This window comes from Athene noctua, chromosome Z (assembly GCF_965140245.1).
Source record: "Athene noctua chromosome Z, bAthNoc1.hap1.1, whole genome shotgun sequence".
In the NCBI taxonomy this organism is placed as follows: Eukaryota; Metazoa; Chordata; class Aves; order Strigiformes; family Strigidae; genus Athene; species Athene noctua.
Genome location: NC_134077.1, coordinates 47958410 through 47974741, shown reverse-complemented (window position 1 = coordinate 47974741; position 16332 = coordinate 47958410). Strand labels below are relative to the sequence as shown.

Here is a 16332-nt window from a genome sequence, read left to right as displayed (position 1 = left end):
ATATAGCTGGGTAAATAAACCCATCCTTTCTTTCTTAAAACCTTTCCAGTATCTCTCTGAACACAGAATTCTTCTGTGCTACTATAGCATATGATGTGGTGTGTGTCTATGTGAATTACTCACAGACAATACTTTTTTTTCATTAGACATGACATAACATAAAAGCCATCTCACTAGGTCAGACCTCCCAAGCCCAAGATCTATCCCTGTGTTTGAAAATGGCAAGAAGAGACTGTTTAGGGAGACTGTCCACACCTGGGTACTTTCTGCAGTTTGTTCTCATTTTACTCCTCCAGAAGCCACACATTTTTTTTGTGAGAGTCTCTTCCCAGGCCTTTTTTTACGTATTTATGGACTTGTTGTCCATACATTTGTCTAACTGTTTTTCAGATCTTCTGATACTACCTCCTCTAGAAGCAAATACCAGAACCTCATGACCATTTGTTTAAAGTGCTTAATTTTAACTGATTTCCATACCAGCTTTATCACGGATGCCCTCTTTGTTGTACTGCAGAATTTTAAGAACAAGAGCTCCACGTGCAGCTTATCCATCACTTTCAGAATTATTTAAACCTTAACCATGCTCATCTCAGCCTCGTCCTGTCCAATCTGAAGTATTAATTTTTTTCAATCTCATATCATAAGGCACCTGGTCTATCTGCTTGCTCATTTATTTGCCTTTTTTCATGTGTTACTGTGTAATTCCACCCCATTGTTCACGAGAACACAGCAACCGTAAATGAGAACACAGCAACCATAAATGAACGCAATGTTCAAGCTGTGGGTACACCACAGTTCCAAAAATGGGAAAAACTCTGCCCTCTCCTCTGACAACTGTATCCATCAGGTTTTGGCTTTTTTTCCTGCTATTCTTGTAGAGCTAATAACTTCAGACTACAGTAACCAACGACACTATGATTTTTCTATACCTCTATGACTTTCAGTTGCAAATTCAGTATCTTGTAGGAATAGTTTAGGCTATTTTCCTTAGCTACTACCTTACATTTACCCACATCAGTTTATTGGCTAGTCTTGCCTAATCACTCAGTTTTGTGAGTTTGTTGCCAAGTGAGACAATGGTTGGTTAACTGGAAGAGCTTAATGTCACACGCAGAGCTGGAGATCTCAGTTTTTACTCTCTTCCTCTTGCCATTGATAAAATTGTTGAAAAAAATAAATCCAGCATCATTCCTTAGGGAACCATACTGCTGACTCCTCTCCATCCTGAAAGATGACCATTTTGCTTCCAATCCTTTAACTAGCTTTTGAGCCATAACGATTGCTCCTGTAGTCCTGTGTGAATGTAGTTTCTTGAGTATCCTGTAACATGGAACCTTGTTGGAGACTTCTGTGTCCACCAGATCCTCTTTGCTCAAGACACAACTGAAGCAATGCTGACTCTCTCCCAACAGCCCATGCTTATCCAGGTGCTCAGGGAGCTTATTCTTTTTTATCGGCTATTATGGCACTAGAACTCCACTCCCTAGTCTGTAGTTCAATGGATCTCCTAAAGTTCCCCTTTTCCACAGGCAGGTATTACATTGCAATCTGCCAGTCCTCTGGCAGAGTGGCTGTTTGAAACACCACCTTATGCACCATGGCAAGCAGTTCTGTAATCTCCCAATTGTGTTCTTCCAGGAATCTCGTGTGACTGGTACCCTAGATACCTGTTAGCATCTAACATATATATTTGGTCTTACATTCTCACATATTTCTTTCAACTCGATACAGCTTCTATGACAACTCTGCTATAAGGAATATGCAGGTATGAGAATCCCTGCCACATTTCAGGTGGAATGGCTGACATTACTAAGTCACTGAACTTCTCTTTCCCTCTCTATCAGTCCCGAGTGTCTCTTTCACACTTGTGTTATCAGATGGTCCTACTGACTCCCTAGCTGGCTTCCTGCTTTTAATGTATTTCAAGTCCCTTTTACTATTTGAGTATCTTTTCTACAGAGCTCTTCAAATTCTTTCTGAGCACTCAATTTTCTGTTTACAACTGACCTCCTAGCCTTGAGGGCCTACGGTGGCCTTCTCATGCAGGCAACCTTTCAATTTTTAATATAGTTTTAGAATAACAAAATGGCTGCTTCTCTGTCACTGAAGATGATGATGAAAACTGAATGCAAAAAACCCCAAACAACCCAAAACCTAAACCACATCCTCCAGAATAAAGCAGCAAATTCCCTCCAGAAAAAAATGACAATGCAATTAAATTAAAATACTGCTTTTTAAAAAAAGAAATATGTAGAAAGTAGTGACTATTGTAACTTTTGGTCGCTGCTGTAGCTAGCCAGCATGTATGAGGGAAGAAATAAGCCCACTGTGTACCAGTGTAGTATAAACCCTATGCACCTCTTAAATCCCTCTTAATCCAACAAACTGATGATTTCGGCACAAGTCACTCATCTGTTTTCAATGGATACAGGCAGAGTTAAAATGTACTTTTCCATTTTGAGATAAAGCAGACATTCTTGTTAGTGGAATATTCAGCAACAGCAGAACATACATTCAAAATTGTGTGGATGATACCACTAGCTGAGAAAAGAACATACTCTGGCCCCTAGTCTGGAGACATCTTTCCTTTTGCTTCATTTTTGGTTGTGATTCAAGCAAGTGCAGGAGTATTAGCAGGACTGTGTACTAAGTAAGTATGAAGAAAATTTAAAATTGAAATTGTTTCTTTTTCTTGTCAATGACAATAATTCTACTTGACTTTGAAATGTGTGTTTTGTGATACTGAGGAGTTATGCCCAAGAGCAACTGAATTTTCTGTGCATTGAAAATTTTTAATTATACAAACTATAATATCACATTTCATTATGTAGGAGTTATTTTTCTTTCTTTACTTTTTAAAACCAGATGATACTTAATTTTAAATCATAGATTAGCACATCATTAGAGTTTGAATGCACAGCAGTAAGATGCCAAACCAACGATTTTGGCAGTACAGCTATTTTAAAGCACATAACTGATTTCAATGGGAGTTAAGACTGCAGTTAAGTATTCTTCCTGAACAGAATCATAGTCCTGATTGGGGGCCTCAGATTTTTAAATTGTGCAGATATCCACATCACATCTATACAGTAGATTCTTTATAGAGAATTAAAAGGAATAATCACTCAAGTAAAGATGCATTTACTTTTAGCTATGAGTAGAAAAAAATGATGCCTTTCAGACTGATTTCTCCAGTTTTCTTGCCTTCAGGGTTTGTGCTCCTACATAATTTACACAGCATGTCTAAAGGCTTGCATCACAAAGTGGAGACAGAGGACCTACCCATTTCCTCTTGACAAGTTCACTGGTCATAGAACTCACCCGAGATAGATAAATATTCCTCCACTGACTAGTAGTACTCTGTTACACCAAGCTTTCCATATATCAAGGCTCACAGAGTGGCATGTCTGTCTGCAGCTGCAGAAACATGCCTAAGTCAAGAGGCAAGAGGCATTTGTTTTATGGACTACTGTAGCTGTACCTGCTGCAATGCAGGGCTCAATGGATTTGGCTACCAGACACAGATGCCCAAAAGAGGAAAAATGCAAACAACAAAAGAAACTTTATTTTTTATTGAAAATTAAAAATCATGTGAATCATGTACAGTATTTTCTCATAAGGAAAATTTTAGCTGTTTCATAAAGTTTCACAAAACTGTAAAACATTTCGCTTTTATGAAGACTTTTTCATAAAACAAAGGTAAAACTAAAGTAGTATTACAAAGCTATTTTCTAAATCATCAACAGAGAACTGAAAATGTTTAACAGATTGATTCATACAAGTGGCAGGAGAAAGGACTCTTCCATTTGTAAATCTGCAAGAGGACACAAAGGTATAGAGGGGCATGGGTTTTTTGTTTCAAAACGTTTAAAATCAAGTGACATGTTAAAAGAGTACAGACATGGATTCATAGGATTGTACAAGTTCTAGGACTGCATTTCTCTACACTACCTCAAACAGTGCAACAGTGATTCAGTGTAAATTTCTACAGTGTTTCATTGATTCAATACTTGTGTTCAAGTATGTGTCCATGAGAATGATCAAAATCCCTACTTAGCGATTTTAATTTTCTTGTTTATAATATAAATTACAGTAGATTATCCCCTTCAGTATGTTTTTAAATCAAATGAACTGATTTCACAATACATTCTGTAATAACCTGTTCAATAATGTTAGCTTACTCACCTCAACATCTGTTGCAAAATACACAAGATCATTCTGACTCTGAATGCCAAAAATATAATAAAATTAAAAAGGGCTTTATTTCCATATACAACAAAACTATTCAGCTAAGTTAAAATAAATTCGAGATAGCATGACTTTTTTTTTGGCAACAGAGAGACGACCCTACTGAAAATAAACATTTAAAATACTAGTTACTATTTTTTTAAAATTCTGATAAATGTATCCAAAATTGTTCATATAAAAATTAATTATGAAAATGTCAGAGGATAAAACAAGTTGGCTGTCTAACCAAAACAACTAAGGATGTCTGGCAGGCAAAAATAAATTAATTTGATTAAATTATATGTAATCTGATAGTATTTGGTCTGAAGAAGCGTGCGTGTGTGTGTGTGTATGTGTGTGTGTGTGTGTGTTTATAAATAATAAAATTGAAAGAGCTGAGAGCCAGCCAGCCTGACAGAGGTCAACTCTTTTGTTGCAATTTTTGCGCATAAAAGTCCCTGCATGTCTCACAGCATCGTTGATACCACCTCATGTCTTGACAGAGGTTCTTCTCTCTTATCACCCTGCAGTACACAGGCCACTGGTCTCCCAGGCACTTGAATGTTAAAGCAGCTGTGAAACAACAACAAAATCAAATATACATTACTGTTACATTTAATAGTGAAAAATCAGGTAGCAAAGGTGAGAAGGACACCAGAAGTGTACCTGGGAAAGGGAAAGGAGAATAGATGCAGATATTCAATAACAACAACAACAAAAATCCTCCTGCTGTCAATATTTTCAACATTAAATATTTTTAAGGCCAGTTTAATTTATAAATTGGATTAAGCTTCACTGAAACTAACTGGTTTAATGTCATGCAGCTGCCCCCTCATGAGAGAGTGAAGCCCAGCTTTCTGCCCTATATAGAGGTGGGCTGAGGCTGGGGCCAGGGCCAGGACTAGGTGGGGGCTGCAGAGCCAGTTCTAGCAAAGCCGCACGAAGCAGCAGCTTCAGCTGAAACTGCCCTCACTCTGAAATGGAAGTTGCCACTAGAAAAACAAGAAGCCCTCAGCTTGAGTAATACCAGAACAGGGTTCCCAATAACTCCTATAAGGGGATTTTTTTTTTTTTTTTATTATTTTTTTTTTTTTAATCAGAGGCAGGTAGGAAAATGTAGGATTTAAAGCATGGAGAATGCTGCTGGTTTCCTGATCAGCTTTTGCTCAAGAAATTAAGACTTTGTGCTATGCTGCCAATGAATGGAAACTGAACAAAACTACATGATGTTTTACATCATCTTTCTTTGGGAGTGAAATAATCTACTAGACCTTTAGTTTTGTCTGGTTCTTCATTCAAAGGAACAGAAATACATTGTCTTGCTAGCTTGAATGCTAGAGATGCCACACTATGAGGCACTCATGAGGTTTGAAGACAGTTAGCAAGTCCCATGGTACATTCTGTAATGCAATTCCATTTTATCTAGAAAATGAAACTACAGTATGGAATCAATGCCAGTTGATATGTTGGCAAATGGACTTGTCCAGGCATAATTACTGCATTTTGGGCTTCTCAGATGCACAAACACTGTGCATTTCTTACTTTCTTGACCTTTTTGTTTCCTCTCCAAATGCATTCAAAATGCTGTGGTTTTTTTTTTTTTTTTCTGTTTTCTGTTGTTTTTTTTTTTTTTTTTTTTAATTGTCTTCAAATACACTGGTCTGACAGCATCACCCTCTTTTTAATCACTCCAGTAAGTCTTCCCTCCTCCACATCAAATTCAGGATATTGCAACCTTCACATCTTTCATGTCTTCAACCAGTTATTTATGTTGCTCTATTAGTAGTCTGTTGCTGCTTTTTAACTGTGGGAATCCCTGACTACCAAATTCTTCCTCAGAAACCTTCTAAAATGATGCCAGACTGAAAAGCCACTGTTTGATTTATTCTTCCTCCTCCCATGGTTGTTATAACTATTCAGTTCTCTCCAGCAGTTATAAACATTCAAATGCAGAAGCCTGACTTGTACTGTATGCCTGTTGTACAAAACAGGAATATTTTCATGTGTGTTGTCTTTTTTCTTGTGAAGCCATCTGTTAATCCATTCACCTGTTTCACTTACAAAAGCTTCTTAGAGTGTTTATCATAGAAGGACCCTGGTACCAAATTTGGATCTTTGCACATTCAGTTATTCAAACTGTAGTGCATATATGGAATTAATATGGGAAAACAGTGGACAATAAGACAGAGAAGAAGACATCATCCAAAAATCACCACAGACACTGAACTGAAAAAGTCACAGAAGATTTGAGTTACTCTCCTCTTTTAATAGAAGGGAAAGAGAAACTATTAATAGTGTATTTATAGAAAAGCAGAGATGGTGCAAACCACATCAGTTTCCACTAGCCTTACCCCCAAATCCAGAGGATCTGTACTGCATAATAGGAATGGAACTGGAGGCCAAAATGATCAATATATTCAAAAGAAGCATTGCATTATGTATTTTGGAGATGTTAGTGTTTCTACCATCTTGGATTCTGACTCCTGGTGGATGAGGTTGACCTGTAGATTCCTAAAATCAGTGCTACATAATCCATTCTATGAGGACAACGTAGACCAATCTTTTTTGTGCACTTCACATTAAGTCAAATTTTAATTAATTTGATGCTGTATTTTTTCTGTGAAACTCTGTGATTCACTTTGCTTTGTGACACAAAGCTGCTTATACTTCACCAGAGAGAGCATCAGTGATGGGGTGATGGCCTCTTGCTTCTGAGAGATCAGTTGAACAAAGAAAGATAAAGCATGAAGGGCAACCTTACAACAGTGGAATAGCACAGGATAGGGGCATAGGCAACAGCTGCCATCTCATCCAGCAAACTGAAACAGTGACTGTACACAGAAATGTTTAAGGGTTAAAAACTTCAAAGAGAAATACCCTTCACTGACTTAAAGGAAGGATTACATACAGCCCGAAATTTTAGACTTGCTTTACATGCACGAGTAATCTATTTGACAGGAGGGTTTATCATAACATGGGCTCTGGAAAATCATCTGGAAAGAGTATGCTATTTTACAGCAAGCCTTTGAATATTCCCCAGTCATGCTCAAGATGAATAATCTGAGGGAGCTAATGGCAAAACCATAATAATCAAGCCACTATTAACAGAATTAACAGTTCTGTAATTATGCAGTAACATATTTAAGACTACCAGAGACGTGAGTTCCTCCAGGAACAGCAAATAATCTCATCATGTTAGTAATTTTCCCTCATTGCATCCTAATCTATCAGGCACAGATTTTAGACATTTGAACTAAAAAAATGGAAAAAACTATTTGTACTTGAGGAACAAGGACAGACCTCCTTGATCTCATAAATAGCATGAGAACATACTCTGCAGAGCTTTTAAAGAGAAAACAAGGCATTTTCTTACTTTAGAAATGTTTGATAAAATTGAATGAACAAAGATATATATATATACACATATATATAAGCATATATAATAGTTTATAATGTCTCTACTATAAACATATTTATATCTAGGATGTTTTGTGTCCATAATATCATACAGTCCCATAAAATGGTCTTTCCTTGGCTAACAAAACCCTTCATCATATGAGGTACAGTCTCTGATGTACACACTGGAAAACTGAGGCAGAGAGATGAGTCTCTACACAGAATTTACATCTGAGTCCTAGCCCTCCGTTTTTAATCTGGGATTGTCATTACTCTGTGGAGAGAAAGAACTAAAAAGAGGTTTCCAGCAGGAATGTATCATTTTGACTGCTTACCTAACCTGGGTGACGTTATTGTGTTAACATTAATTTTCTCATTGCAGGGGTGGAGATGACAGGGTCTGTAGGCTGCAGGCTTTTCTGAGGAAAAGCATTCATTGCCATGCCTTCCGGTGATCTTGTGCATGCACTGGATGACTCGAGACTGCATCCCTTTGCCACAGGTGACAGAGCACTGGAACACACAGGAGACACATGTTCATTGGAAAGGTATTTTTGCCTGTAAACATGAAAGTGACATGCCAGTCCAAGTGAAGTCCGTGGTCAGCATTCCAACATTTCTGTCTTCCATTCCGTTACGTAAATGAAAATCAATTAAAAAAGCACAAATAAATCGGCAGTATTATTGAAGGACTGATTCCAGCATTCTGTTGCTGTCAAGATCCATTTTGTAGAGCCTGTGATGAAACACAGCAATGTGCCTGAAGGGAGCAGGGGCTGTTCTCCTGTATCTGTGTCCTAATTTACTCTTATTAAAGGTAAAAGTGGTGGAAAACCAGAAAATGCTCAGAGACACTGATGGAGAGAAGCATTTTTAATTAAGCCATTACTCCTGCCAGTGCAAAAGTGCTCTTTCTACTAAGCAGAGTGTATGCCTCCTGTCTTTCCGTGACAACTACATGTTTTCAGGTGGATCCCACAAACGAAACACACAACATGAGGCATGCTGCCTGGCCTTTAACCAACCTTCCCATCTTGTTGCCACAGAGAGTGAGGTCATAAAATCAAACAGCTGAGCACTGTAATGCTGGTAACATTCTACTTCTATCACAGTAACATAATATATTAGAATGAAAACTTAGGCTGTGCTATATAGATGCATACAAAACTTATTCCAAACCAACAAAAAACGTTTCCCCTTCACTAATATTTGTTAACAAATTTTCACAGGGCATGAATTAGTTTTGTGTCCATTGGCATATGTTCCATTGCTTTAACTACAAATTCATTTTAAAAATTATCCAGTTTCTCCTACCCACTAATGATTTTGACTCAGGTAGCCACAAATTTCATAAAGCTCTGGAGAAATTTACTACAGAGGACATCTTCAAATATTAATCAATTTCTTGCAGTGAATGGTATGAGCACTGGCTGAAAATTTATGCCACTACTATCCACATAATTCTGAAAATATTTTTATTCTAAAAAATCTTAATTACATAAATATTGAGAATATGTTTCCTCAGGAGGCTTCAAGAAGCAGCTGAAAAAAATACTGAAATGAGAGAGAAAGACAGTGAGAGGGTGCTATAACAAAAGAGGTTTCCCAACCATCCTGTCTCAAGATGGAGATGGAGAAGTATAGTTTTCTGAAAAAAAAAAAAAAATAAAATGGTGTGTAGGAAACGCTAAAAGTGTATTTACCCTTTACTTTCATTATCTGTGTGCTTTTGAGTGACATGAGGAAAGATTTACACATGCCCAACCAGAAGTAGAGGGCTTGCATCCAATTAACTGGAGGGGAGAACTGGATTTGAAAACAGTAGACTTCTGCTGACAAAATGGGCTCCACTGGTTTATCTGCTAAGTGACAGTGCATAACAATTCATGTATGCAGGTGTCTTTGTGGAGATCACTCTGACAGCAGTCACATCTTTTCTGTATCAGATGAGCTCTGGCCAAAATCTTCTTGTGACTGTAATGGAGACAATATGCAACCAGCAGACAGATCTTTCTCTCGGCTAATCAGTGTTTAGGTCCCAAGTTTCTATGCAGAGTGTGGCAAGATTTTGGTCTTAAAATCTTAACTGGCGAATTAACATCCCTTTAATAACTGAGCTGTTACTGGCCTTTGTGAGATATTTCAAAGAGCATTATGAAGCATTACAATGCAGTATCTTCTATACAAAGATGTATACATATTTCAAACAATTAATTTTAGTCTTGCATGACCTACTTATTAACATCACAACTTTAGAGGAAGAAACTGACAATAAAGGATGATAAAATAAAATGGCTCAGTTCATATAGGAAATATATGGCAAAGGAAGAAATTTGCATTCTGTTTTGTCTTATTTTCATAGATATGTACTACTTTTTAACTTTGCATTTATTCTTATTTTATAAAAAACTGAGGACTTCTATTAAGTCTTGTAAGATGTGTGGGGAAAACTGTGAAGAGGCAGGACTACCAGACTGCAATCCAAAACTTTCAAAGCCAGCCTCATCAGTTTACAAGCAGAGAGTTTTTTCCAAACCACTAGTGTTTTAAAATCTACCGCGGATCTTATACTCAAGCTGTGCTCTTCCATGTTCACACATCAGCAGCAGCAGTAGCAGTGTCTGACTTCAAAATTAAGAATTCTACTGACTGGAAGCCAGAAAAAAAATAGTATCTTTTTACCATATCGTTATTATGTCACATTCAAAGTAGTGTGAAATAGAGAAAATACACTTCAGGTACGGCATTCAGCAGTGCATTTGCTAGATACACAGACAAACAGTGAGATTTTTGTTTGTCTCCATGGAGTTGTCTCAAACTTGAATTTGTGCTGCATACACACCAGCAAACTGCTGGTATAACTGAAGGCAGCCACTGAATATTGGAGGATAAAAGCATCCATAATATTTTCCTTTTTCACTCTGCAAGGCTATGGATTTGGTTCAATTTCACTGGGAGACACCTCAATTTCTGCAAACCAGCTAGATGCAACTTAAAGCCACAGTTCTGACCCTCATTTTGATACTCATTTTACTGCATATGCATGTGTACATTCTAGCTGAAGCAGACTTCCAAAACTCTCTCCTAAACTTGCCTCAGTTTGGGATTTCTCTCACTGAAAATATTCAACCTGAGGCAAATACCTCCCACTGGATGTGCAGATGTCACATTTTAGGTAACACTTGTATGTAGTTAAAGCTGCATAGCTTTTGCATACTTCTGGAGTTTCCATGTTTAAAACTGTAACAAAGCTTTCAATTTACTGGAAACAAAAAATACTTTCACTTTTACATATTAAGCAGTGAATTTAATCAGAAAGCAATCTATCTGTAAAAAGTGCTTCTATTTTCCATGACTTTATACATAAATATATATTAATATAAAGCTTACATATATAAAATGTACAGAAAATGCCCACTCCAATCTGTAGCAACGTGCATCAATTCAGCAGATCTCAGATTAATTTCAACCCCAGGTTTTATTACTAGTGAATGAAGAATACTTTTCTATAGCTCTTCTTCCCACTGCCTCCACCTCCCAGATGTCACTCTTGCACATGCTGTATTTTATTTTTGTGGTGATTAATTACATTTTACTTCTGACTGTTCAGATGACCTAGACTTTAAGGCCATGTAGCTGATTAGCAAAAATTCCCGTAGGACAACTGTGTTTGTAGGTTTAGGCTAAATGTTCTAATATGCAGCCAGAGGTTTTTTATGTAGCTGTTAATCTGTGCATTTTGGACACAGTCCTAAAGGTACTGTAAAACCATTCAAGCAGCGAGACATGTAAAACATTCCTGTTAAAGATTACAAAAAATTCCTTGATAAATATAGTTAACAGCTATTTTTTTTAAGTTTTTATTTCTTTCAAATAAAATCTACCCACCCTGCTTGAATTTTGTCCTACTTCTAAACTTCCTTTAGACATAATTTCAAGGACAGAAACCTAGGCGTTAAATATAACAATCCTTACATTTGGCATGCACACCCGTTACCCAAGATTCCTTCTTTCTGTTCCCTGCCAAAGATATATATTCTGGAGAGAATGCATATTCCCAAGGCCAACAGCTGAGAAAGGTGCTGTAATGCATTAGCTGCTTCCAGCTGGCCTTCATAACAAGTAGGAATTCCTAAATTAAGGGAAAAATTGTCACTGGCAGACAATAATGGTCAAAATGCATATTTCTGCCAAGACAACAGGCAATCACTGCAGAAGCTGATAAAATCCACAGTGAAAAACCCAATTTGTGACAATATTAACAGAATTGACTTGGACAATTTATTTCAAGAATAAATGGATTGTTCAGTAAAAGGTTTTTACAAAACTAAGTAGCATTCAAAGCAGAGAGCGATGTGCTCATAAGGAAACTCAGTGATGTGTTCTACTGGAAATTATTAGCAGAGCATTCCTAATCATTTATGTATAGGTTCATCAGTTCCAGCATTTAAGCGGCTTCAACCTCTGCATAAAGCGAGTGTGAAACAAGGATAGAAAGCAATCAGACTTAGCAACAGGATTCATATTTGCTAACATGCTTGCAATCTTTTTCTGTATCTTGTATTTTTATGAAGTTTGCTTTTGAAGGCAGGTAGTAGATGAAGTGGTGCATTTGTTTTCAACAAAGACTTTAGCAATATTCTTAAAGGTTACCTAAATAAAGCAAATAATCTGGAGTTTAAGCACTTTTTTTGTTGTTGTTTTTATGAAGGCATTTGTGAATAGTGTAACCAACACAAAAAGAGGGACTAATGGATCCAAACATAAGATGGAGTCTGAGTTCTCCAATCCATCATTTCCAGGAAGGTCTTTCTGCCTCTCTCATTTCTGACACACCCAACACCTCAGTATGTGAATGCCAAATTTAAAATTCAGAACTTGTGCTAAGTTTAGCTGAGAAAATTCTACTGTTGGTCTCTCCTAAGTTTAGCAAGTTTGAGTTGTCCTTATTTAGTTTACTTTTCTCATTTTCCCCCCCCCTTCTTTTTTTTCCCCTTAATTTTTTCGTTTTAGCTCTTCTTTCCAGAGTAAGAATTAATACTGGATAACTTCAAAAGAGATAAGATTTTAAAGTAAGACAGATAGACCCCCAAATCACTTTTGATAAAGTGGGCTTAGAGACAGGGTTCCTATGTAGGAAACCCTCATGTCAAGAACCTGGACCTTCCTTTTCTCCTTTCTTTTTTTTTTTTTTTTTTTTTTTTTTTAAAAAATTTCGTTAGCTTCCCATGCACAACAACCCAGTTGTTTGGTGAACAATGCAAAACTGCCTTTGGTAACAAAACAAGAAGCAACTGAAAGTTTACAAGTAAAATCTGGTTGAGGAAAACCACATAGATTTTGGTGTAATATGATGATTAATGAAAAAACAAAAAAACAAATATTTTTTTCTAGGACAGTATATAAAAATCTATATTAGAGAATATAATTACTCATTGAATCAATAGTGGGGTTTGATAGGCTTCAATTTTAACAGACTTGCTGCACTCAGCTTGGAATAGAAAATTCTTTGACTGTATTTGAAACCCAGGTTCAGTTCCTCATTTTCTTTCTTGGATGAACTAATGAAACACAGTAACCCACTTCATGATTTAAAAATCCCAGTGAAACTAGTTCATTTTGTTAGGACAGATGGACTTATTAGTTCATGTAAGAAGGCTGCTTAGAGTAGGACAAAAACTAGTAGGACAAGTGCTACCAGTAGGACAAGAATCTCCTCAAGCTCAAGAAGACTGATGCCTCAATACACTTCTTACTGGACTATGCAAGGAACAAGTAGAAGACCCTCGAATTTTGAAGGGAAAGTGTCTTGTAGGACTAAAGAGCTTTCCCATGTGGCACAGAGGATGGATTTGGATCCTCTAGAACCAGAAAAGAGCAAAAGGGAGGGTGTTTTTCTGGTAGATTCTTCCAACAGCTTTATACTGACTTAAAAGCTTTTATCATGAAGATTTTCCTTTCCTCCACAAACAGAAATCTGGTTATGATTGTAATACTTTCCAAAAAAATAATTAAGATAAATGTTCCTGAAAACTTCAAAGTAAAGATTAAACTTCAGCATTAAGCTGCAAAAATTCCATGTATGCCAACCTGGAGTCCTGATCCATAAGAACAACAGACAGTATTACAGTCTCTCATTTCTTCCCCAGATCATGAAAGGTCTGATCATTAATGATCTATGGCCAAGCATGGTCAAAAACTGTAATACCATAATAGATATAGGAAGCCATGTTTCTCTGTATGATCCAGGTGTACTTTACTTTCAAATAATTTTGTATTTATACTTTCTACAGATCTGTATTTAATACAAAAGCACCTTCAAGTTTTAAGACCATTTTAAGCAATTCTCCACCTGAAAAATTCTTATTTAGGTATTTAGACACATTGTTAAATAGTATTTGACATCCAAACACTCGTGGATTTTAGAAAAAATAAGGTGGTGAATGCTAACAAATCATTAATTGCCCATCAGCATTCTACATGGCTGCAGTATTCTACAGTAAAAAGTGGAGATGTTCAGACTTACTGATAATATACAAATATGTCCTATGAACTTTTAAAAAGAATTTGACATATTAGCCTTTGAGTATATAATTTAATGTCAGCATATATCACAATGTTGGCCTGCTGCTCTGTAGAAAACCTTCCAGGAAAAAGGGGCTCATCAGCACAAAAATGTAATTAAAGGATTATGGCATTTCTAATGAAAAGACAAGTCAAAGAACCCATTAAGAACATAAAGGAAATGTCATAGGAGGGGGAAAAAACCTCCCCAAAACTCCTTTCTCTTAAATTTTTCCACTATTTACTTTTCAGAAATCAAAGAAGCCTATGTCAAAAAGCTTTTTTGTACTACATAAAATTAGGTATTTGCCTTTAAATAGCATCACTCTATATAGCACTCTCACGTTTTTTCCAGTAGTATTACATGTAAATGAAAGAGCTCATCTCTAGCAATGACTTTAATTCCATTCAGTACAAATCTACCAAATCTTAAATCAAGATCTGAAGTGACAGCAGGTAACTCAGCTAAATGGATATGGAAGATATTTAAAAAAAAAAAAAACCACAACAAATTAAGAGTTTATGAGGACAATTGAACCCTAAGGACTTTTTTTTTTTTTAGCTGAAATACCATGATCCCACATATGGGTCACTACTTCTAAAAAAAAAACCCTTAGAAGAGAAACAGAGAAAATGAAGTAGAAAAATAACTTAGATCTATCAATAAAACTGCCACCAGTTAATTTTCTCTCCAAAATGTCTAAACACATTCTTAACTGGAAGAAAATGATTCTTTGTTAGTAGGAAACCCATACTGAAGTGCAATACTGTCATTATGTATGATGAGGTCACCCAAAAGCATGACTGTCCTGAGGGAGCTATCAGAGGGCCAGAAGATAGACAATGTTGACCTGAGTTGTTGTGATCCTATGATAAACTTACCAAAGAAGGATCATTACTTTTGGGTGAACTCTGTTTTATGTCAACATTATTGGAAGCATTTGTGTCAAGATTAGATGAGGGAACTCTGGAGATTAAACATAAATCTATGAACAACAGTCTGAAACAGCACAGATAAAGCAGAAAAGTAAATATTTCTTACAGTATTTAAAAATAAGTAATATTGCCTGTAATTCTTTAAAATTGGTAAATAAATAATGTAGCTATTCTGATTCTGTCTTGCCAGTCAGAAATCACAGACTTATTTGAAACAATTATTTCAAAAGACATTTTCAAGAATTAGTTATTAATTATATTACTTTCAGCTTGTAACTAGTTACAAGGTATTAGAAAACAGTAAAAAGAGAGAATCACACAGATTAAAACAAAATAAACAATAAATACATTTATGAAAAAACGTGGACTTCATAGAAGATCACATTTATCACAAAAATGAACATGTGAAGCAGTATTATCTACATTAACTGCATAAAAGATAGGATAAAAAATGCATGAAAGAAAAAAGTTTTCCAACATGCAAAAAATCAATTAGATCCCACAAGAGCAGAAGGATTATATAAATTCTAACAGAACCCAAGTGAACTGGCTATGAGTTACACACTGGCAGATGACACAGTCAGAGATGCTGAGGAAAACATTTGGCGAGATAGACGATCTTAGAGATGGAGATGCACCAGGCAAAAGAACGCCTCTGGACTGAGTCTCAGCACTGAGTGAGTGATTGAGTTTTCCTGCACACACAGACAGTTTTGGAATGACTTGTCAACTATCAGAGAAAAAAAATCTAGGCATTATCATGAACAGACTAATGAAATGGTTTGCCCAATATGCACTAATCAAAAGCAAGAAAGAACATTAAGACGGAAATTACAGTAATGAACATGCAGCAAAAGCCTATGCTGAAAAGATAAAAAAACTTATGTGGTTCAAAATGTCAGGGGACTGGTGTTCTCCTCCAAAGTGTGGGATCAGCCATGGAAAGTCCGATGAACTGCAGTGTTTTCCAGTTTTTATACTGAGATAGTCTTACAAACAGTTATAGTCAGTTATTGTAAAGAGACTGGAGATCCTTACATAGGATGGGCTGTACATACACAGTATATTAATTTCAGCTAAGTAAAATCTGAGAAGATAAAAGAGAATTTGCTGCGTTTGTTTGTCTTGTCCCTCCCTTTGCCATCTGATGTTACTTCTAATTCTATTAGCTCCTTTCTTACTTACTTGTGATGCTATGTGATGGCATTT

The 16332-nt window shown here is 36.3% G+C and overlaps 1 protein-coding gene across 4 annotated transcripts in view; it reads right to left on the bottom strand.

The window, feature by feature from the left end:
- Positions 1-3636: 3636 nt before the first annotated feature.
- The window catches only part of ADAMTS19 (ADAM metallopeptidase with thrombospondin type 1 motif 19), a 148084-nt gene continuing 135388 nt past the window's right edge, over positions 3637-16332 (bottom strand). For 3 of the 4 annotated variants that reach the window (XM_074931477.1, XM_074931479.1, XM_074931478.1), the window contains exons 22-23: positions 7959-8136; positions 3637-4800 (exon numbers count right to left, since the gene is read on the bottom strand). In XM_074931477.1, the coding sequence (XP_074787578.1) occupies positions 4649-4800; positions 7959-8136 (330 nt within the window). In that variant the 3' untranslated portion in view covers positions 3637-4648. The remainder of the gene's footprint in view (positions 4801-7958; positions 8137-16332) is intronic. The other variant, XM_074931480.1, reaches the window with a different exon arrangement.